This window comes from Engraulis encrasicolus, unplaced genomic scaffold, assembly GCF_034702125.1.
Source record: "Engraulis encrasicolus isolate BLACKSEA-1 unplaced genomic scaffold, IST_EnEncr_1.0 scaffold_27_np1212, whole genome shotgun sequence".
Taxonomy (NCBI): domain Eukaryota; kingdom Metazoa; phylum Chordata; class Actinopteri; order Clupeiformes; family Engraulidae; genus Engraulis; species Engraulis encrasicolus.
Window position 1 is genome coordinate 997533 of NW_026945566.1, and position 7684 is coordinate 1005216.

A 7684-nucleotide genomic window follows, 5' to 3' on the forward strand; every position below is an offset into this window, starting at 1 on the left:
CCTCTTGTGCAACAATAAACTTATTTGATTGACAAATTTTGGTCCAAAGTTTTCCCTTTCTGCTCTTGTCTTATGCTGGTTCTTTATTCTTCTATGTTACTGTGTTCAATATCAAGGGTTTCGTTCCCGTTTAATTTACAACTATCGTGTTCCCAGAAATGTCATTTCAGCAGATAAGCATGACCTGACGAATAACTGTCTTTTTGCCGATCAGGAGAGCAGCCACGTAATATTCTTTCTTAATCCAACAAGTGTCAGATGTTGAAATATGTCACAATCCCCTGGCCGCTTTTTCTGGATGTTTTTTTTTAATGTGGTGAAGGAGGAACTATGGGTTGTCAAAGATATATGTTCCCATGAAAATGCTTAGACCTATTGTAACATATCCCTGTGACACTTACCTCATAAACCGTTCTATGTGCTGTTTGGAGAGCGAAGAGACTATTCGACTAGGTCCTATTACCTGCTATGGATTGCAAAAGAAAAAATGTTGAGACATTTATATCGAAAATACAGGGTGGTTTGCGATTTTTTTTAATGTAGCCTATCATATGCCCCACAAGCCTACAATAAAGGGAGTTGTTGTTGAAGGATTCTAACAGTAACTCCATGAATCACCGCCTAAAATAATACCCTCCTTCTTCCAAGCATCTTTCGCCCAAACATCAGAAGATCTGCTCAGCGCTGTTTGACGGGCACGGAAGGGCCTTCACCCCGGTATCCTCTCACAGCTGCGCCACAGCTGAATAGAGCTGTGCAGGATGCGCGGGGGGCTGAATGGAAGAGGCCACTTCTAGACAGAGAAGAAAGTTGTGGGCGTGATGGAGCCCCTTTTTCTCAGGACCATCGTAAGACGTCGGACAGGGGTAACCTGTTTTCTGTCTCCTTCTGAAGTCCCGAGTCCCGTTATTTGTAATCGTAAATTATGTATCATTCTCTGAAGGTAGATATGACCTATTGGTTTACCATTTCCTGTTTGGTTAGGATGTGTACAATGTTTATATACAGTAATACGCCATTCTTATCTCGCATTGTGACTGCGTTTTTATGATGTATAAAAACCCGTCAACAATCATTTTGTGTGGCATTATATTGCCTCAACTGTACTGTTGTCATTCAGGGAGTGCGTAATTGTCTAACAGTAAAATATATCTTAAAAACAGAGGCAGGGAAATTGGCCACTTTGAATGAATCCAGACTCCTGCTTCTCAAAGCACTTTCTGAATCATTTCCACTGTACATTATTTTTCCAGCCATAAAACGAGGTATCTTACAAAGTCACATTCTTTTTCTTGCGTTTGCGGCGCATTTCATTTGTTACCTTAACTTAAAAACAAGACACTCAAATCTCAGTGGGAAAGCCATCTGGAGATTATGGTTGTTGAGTTTATTCAGGAGAAATGAGAGACACCACTGACCCGCTACTTATCACTGTCTGGTACAGATCTGTCCAAATACCCCGTGTCTGGCAGCTGAGAAGTAATATCTCATTACTGCGCTTTGGGTGCGCACAGACGACGCTCTGGAGGGCTCTCAGCTGATTTAGTGATTGAGATCTACGATGCAAGGTTCGAGAAAAGGAAAGAAGGCAGATCATTTGCGATTTAAAGGGATTGGATGGTAGCTTTTGTCAAATAATCTCTTTTACTGTAACTGTCTTGCTGATATAGAACGGTAATGCATCCATATAATAATGCGCAATGGCAAAGGTTTGCGCAATTGCGCGCTCCATACAGCGCGCGTGTGAGAGCATTGCAAAGCATTTTTTTGTTTTAAGGTCAAAGAACAATTTATTTATGGAGATGTTGACTCAGCAGTAAACTGGTGAACAGATGTGTGACTTGATTTTTCATTAATTTAAATTCCATTTCATTCTTTATGAGTAGGATGTGTTAATATGAGCAATCCCAGTTAAACAATAAACCATTTTAATTAGGCCACCTCTTTTCTTTTAGGTCCGAAAATATATTCTGTTGCTCGAGATGGCATTTCCATGCCCCTATATTGCATCATTAATAATCCAACATGGAGTGACAAAACCCTACGGAAAACAAATGTTTAAAATTCTAAAGAAGTAAGATAGGCTATATTGATGGTCAACTACCGAAGTAATTCTCCATTTTTTGACGTTATCATTCTTCAAGGTATATTCTAGCAGATATGCTGGTTTGTGGCGCAGGAAACAATTAAATAAACAGGGGGCACTCCCCTCTGATGCCCTCTGTGCCTGGACTTTGCATCCCGTTATGAGGACGGACATTAGAGGGAGCGCAAGGACTCCCTATAGCCCACAACAATACAGCTACTATTTATAGGCCTATGTTACTGGCACTGGTCATTCTTGAAGGCAATTTTATTCGTTGCATCTTGATCATTGTAGGCCCATGGACTTTGTGTAGATTGTCTAGGCTATTCCTACTGGCAAATTCTTCAATTGCAGTCCCTATATTAAACCCACTAAAATGCAGCATTGATTAGGTGCCCCAGCAGCGCCTATTGCGTCTTTAAACCCTACAAAGAAAGGTGTTTGGTTCATAGGCTCTTTTGCTTGTTCAATTGACTTTTACGCTTTCATCAAGCAACATTTAGACCTACCAATTCCATGCTCCTGAGTTTCGCTGACACCAAGGACCGCTGATGTAGCCTATATCAAAACCACCTAATATTCGAGTTGATATAACATTGACCCTGCGTATTCTAATTACGAAATTAATGTGGTTATTACATTGAACCCTGGATTGGATATGGGCGCTTGCGGTTACTTTTGAATATCACCGTCGTTGGCATCTGCTTGACATTTGGGCTGGAAAACACATTGCGTGAGAGTAACATCATGAACGACGCCAACGGACATTTTAAAACCTTGGGAAGAAACCATTACAGTCCTCTCCAAAATAATGAAAGGAGATGCATGCGGTGCTCTTTCCTTGTGAGTGATGTCATGGGTATGCAAAAATGCCGGCTGTGTTTTTGAATCGGGTAATTAAATCAGCATGACGTTCAGTTCGCCAATTGGGAATATAGGCCTATGCATCAACATCGGAGTGTAGCCTAAAATATTTGTAGTAAATTCTCCAACGGTACGAATTCTTAACAGGCTACCTAGAAGACTATCGCACCTGTGTTTGACAGACATGCATTTTGATGATGATGATGATGAGTAGACCTATTATTATTATTGGACACAAACTACTTTCAAAAGTAGGCCTAGGTTGATTCTACTCACCTGGGTCTTACCGCGCGCACTTCCCGGCGACAGCATGGCGTCCGCTCGATCAAATTGCCCTGACAAAATGCAGTTTTTCCGCGCACAAGGACTTCATCAATCATGTCAAATTACAGCCAACCACCATGTCAACCAACCTGAACCAAATAATGGTATAGACAACCATCAGCCGGAGAAACCCATAACTTTGCGCAGGTGAAAACACAGACTAAACATTAAGGGACCTGGACATGTAATATAAGACAAATAGAAAAAGAAAAAAAACATGCACGGTTTACAGTGATCACAGAAAAAAACAGTTACATATTTCATGCAGCCTAACTACAAGCAGTCTACTAAATATCAGTTTTAACCATACAACACTCCCTTTCTATACTTATTTAGGCTATTAAAGAGTCTATAATCGCTGGATATGTTTATGAGCAGAATCGTCCAGCTAACTATTAATTGGCAGCATAAACAATGGCCGCGTAGGCCTATATGATTGTCGTATGGACTACATGTTTGTCTATTAGTAGTCCTAGCCAATTTTGTCATGTAGTATTTTGTGTCAAATATGACAACATGTCTTGATGAGTAGCTTATTTGAGCTATGATGTGTCCCCGGCCCGCAACTAAACGGCTAGGGGCAAATGTTTTTATTTTATTTTATTTATTTGACCTTTATTTAACCAGGAAGGTCCCATTGAGGTAAAAAATCTCTTCTTCCAGGGAGTCCTAAATGTAATTCTGTGGAATTATCATACTGAATAACAATAGAAACATTCGTTGCCCATTTGCCCAACTGTGGTAACCTGCCAGAGCACCATGTATTTGAACAAATGAAGATATTGTGCTCATTGTCCCCCATTCTTCACTGTGCTTTGGAAAACGTCCAGAATCGTAGTACAGAATCGGCACTGAGGATCTCAGGTATACTGAGATATCTCGACAGACTACAGAACCATATTTGAACAAGGCGAGATACATATCTGTTCTGTCAGTAAAAACTGCATCAGTTAAGATGTCAAAAGCTTTCGAAAGGGTCTGTCCGGAGTGAAGATTTCAGCTCTGATCATAAAAATAGGTCAATGACCATGTGTATTCCATCACTCAAGGCAAAGTCTATTTTATATTGAAGTTTACTGTTTCCCAAGGAGATGATCTGATCAGCATTCAAAAAGAGCTGGTTGAAATGACTTCATGTGGAATTAAAAAACTGCAAGAGTAAAATCATGAATGGATGAATAAATCAATTCTTGCTTCTGTGTGCATCATATGTCTGACTATACTTAAAAGGAAGAGATATCACACCCATGACAGCGTTTTCAGAAAGATTTATTATTATACAATCTAGAAGTGTTTTAGTCCAGTGTTGTCATTCAAAGAACAGCCTTTTATATTACCATCATTTTAGCAATTTCGCTGAAATCATGGTGGCATAGCCAACATGGCAATTTCCTCCACAACCATGAGTCCTATGCATACAGAAAACCTAGCTGAAAATAAGAGCATGTTAATGCAGCAGAGTAGGCCTTTGTGATTTCCATCAACAAAAGCAACTTCATAAATAGATCAACAGTAATCTTTTATCACTTCCATTTCCAATAGTAGTGGAAAAATATGAAGATAAAAAGAAGCTTCTTGTGTGTGGTTGAGTACTCAAAGAAGTGCAAAAATGATCCACTCCATTTACAGAGAGAGAGAGAGAGAGAGAGAGAGAGAGAGAGAGAGAGAGAGAGCGTGCAAGCATTTAGTTTAAAATACTTCAAAATAAAATTTGTGTTTATAAATCTCTATAATAAAATATATACATGATGTGCAAATAAAACAAATCAATGTTTCTTCAAACTCAGTGAATGCTTTGTTGATGCTTGTATGTCAGTTTTGTCATTTCAACACATAACTATTGGCACTCTATCAGCAAGGAAAAAAAACGCCAACAAAACATTAAAACTAAATGAAAAAGCCAATTAGGAGAAATAAAAAGTCCTTCAGATTTGCAAGACGGCCAAATGAAAACCTGGAGGGAGCAAGGTAAAGTGCATACTTATTTAATAACAATGGGGGGGGGCAATGGTCTAGTCAAAGCAACCCGAGAAACACTAACTGTGACCAGGCTGGACGATTCTTCATCTTTCAGAGAGCAGTGGAGAAAGACTTGGACAGAAATAACAAGAAGGCAATAAATTGACAGACACATATCACAGTAGGTGTTATCAGGGTATAACGTAAGTGAGTTTCGAAATAAGGAGGAAACCCTAACTAAAGGATGGGAACATTCACTTCCTATAGTGCCACAGAGGTGACTTAGTGCTTCATTTACCAGAGAGCGTGAGTAGCATCAAGTCCGTAACAAGTGGTTGTGAGGATGACGAGCACAAAATCTTCATTTAACACAATTTTGGCTCAAGTCATTAACTTCAGCTTCTGTTGTTCATTTCCAATCAAGTTATCTGTGCATTAATTGTATTTCACAAAATCTTCTCATCGCAATATGGGGTGGCGGTGGATTCAACTCAAAACATTGGGGGTAAGCATTAAGAATATGCCTTAAACCTCAACTTAAACCAGTTTCACTACAATACCAATCTTCATTTTAAAAAGTGTGCGTGTATGTATGTATGTATGCGTAGGTTTGTGTGTGTGTGTGTGTGTGTGTGTGTGTGTGTGTGTGTGTGTGTGACTTGCATATTTAAACGCTGTAATGAAATATTCTCCATATAAATTGCAACGGTCGCCGATTTTTTTTTTACGCTGGCTAACAGCAATAATGTTACTTATTGTTGTTATTCAGTTACAGCCGATTTTACAGCGTGTGTCTGGAAAAGTTGAATTGAAGACAAGTTTGCTACGGGACCTGCACAGTTACGATGATTGGCCTTGGTTACGCCGTATGCTACCACTGAGAATATACTGTGCTGTGTGCCAGCTCATTAGTCTGTTTTCCCTTCCTCCCACTCTGGGTCACCCCGCGGGGCTTCTCTTCTCGGCGCCCGACTATCTGTGTTGGCTACACCAGTATTGAAACAACGAGGCTTCCAGAACCCTGGGTCGGACTGACGTGCAGCGTTTTCGATCCGAGTTCCCCTTTCTTCCCCATAGCGGAGTCCTTCTCAGTGCTGTCCTAGATATTTTTTTCGTTATACATACAATATATATTTATGTACTACTGTAGTGCTGTTAGCCGACTGCTCACTCTTTTGCTTCTGTGGTGGAGGCAGCGGGCTGCTTCAAGCGGCTACATGACCTATCAGGTAGATGTTGTCGTAGAGATGGCCCACAAAGTCTTCGCTGATGTTCTGGGCAGCGCGACGCGTGTTGCGGATGAACTCCCGTTTCGACATCTTGTTTTTCACATGTGGGCTGGTGAGATCGATCGACAGCAAAATGAGGGAGTAGCACAGCACGTAAACGGCATCTAAACAAAATCAACAACAGAACAGGGTAGAGAGTTACAAGCCTGCGTGTGTGTGTCTGTTTGTGCATGTGTGCACAAGAATGAAAGATAGAGAGACAGAGGACAATTTATGAAGACTTAACACTACACAAGACATGTATAGAGAAAAGACCAGGACAATCAAACATGAAATGGAATGAATTGACCTTGTTGCATGACGGAATATGGAAAGTAACCCTAACCTCTGTGGGGTGGTGGGAGAACAAACCCTGGACTCTCGGAAGCAAGATGCACATCTTCACTAGTGATTACCGGCTTTCTCACAGGTTTACAATAAATCAATCCTATCCTCTTCCTATCCTCCCCACCCCCTGGTTGGTATGACAGCCCAACCCAGCCAGATGTTTCTTCACAATGCTGGGCTTTGATTGGCTGGAGAGGTGCCCTCCTCTGTTAACACTTTAAGCCATCTGGATTACAGTGGATTTGGAGACCAATGACAGTGTTAGTACAGGGATTTCTCTTATACTCTCCCTAGTGAAAGGACAACACCGTTGAGCGCTGGTACAGATGGGCACAAACAGGAGTCCTGCTTGTACCATAATCAGCTGAGATAACATTAATCACTACCTGTATGTGTTCCGAAGCATGAGTTTTGCAAGGCGTTTTGCTTATTTTGCGGACGCTAATTGTGTGAAAGAATTCTGTGATATTGCTGGCGAAAACTCTTCCTAATCCTAAAAAAAAATCTTACTAATCATCGTTTTAAGATTTCATGACATGACAATGGTGACGGTTAAACATGCAAAATAACACTACATACTTACATACATACAAATAAAACAACAACAACAATAATAATAATAATAAGAATAATAATATTGCCGCAGACAATTAGATAAATCTGGATAATAATGATAATTAGCTACTAAACCTTAACTCCAAGACACTGATTCCTGATTGCAGTGGCATCATCACATTGCCATGTCACTCTACGTACACACAGAGAGACACTGACCTCTTCTTCAGACTCCACCAGGGCTGCCGACAGTATACCCACATCAGAGGCCTACTGAGGC

General features: G+C 40.5%; 1 protein-coding gene across 1 annotated transcript in view; it reads right to left on the reverse strand.

The window, feature by feature from the left end:
- Positions 1-4525: 4525 nt before the first annotated feature.
- fbxo8 (F-box protein 8) overlaps positions 4526-7684 on the reverse strand; it is a 13317-nt gene continuing 10158 nt past the window's right edge. Inside the window, exon 6 of the mRNA XM_063192933.1 lies at positions 4526-6626. Within this exon, the coding sequence (XP_063049003.1) occupies positions 6439-6626 (188 nt within the window). The 3' untranslated portion in view covers positions 4526-6438. The remainder of the gene's footprint in view (positions 6627-7684) is intronic.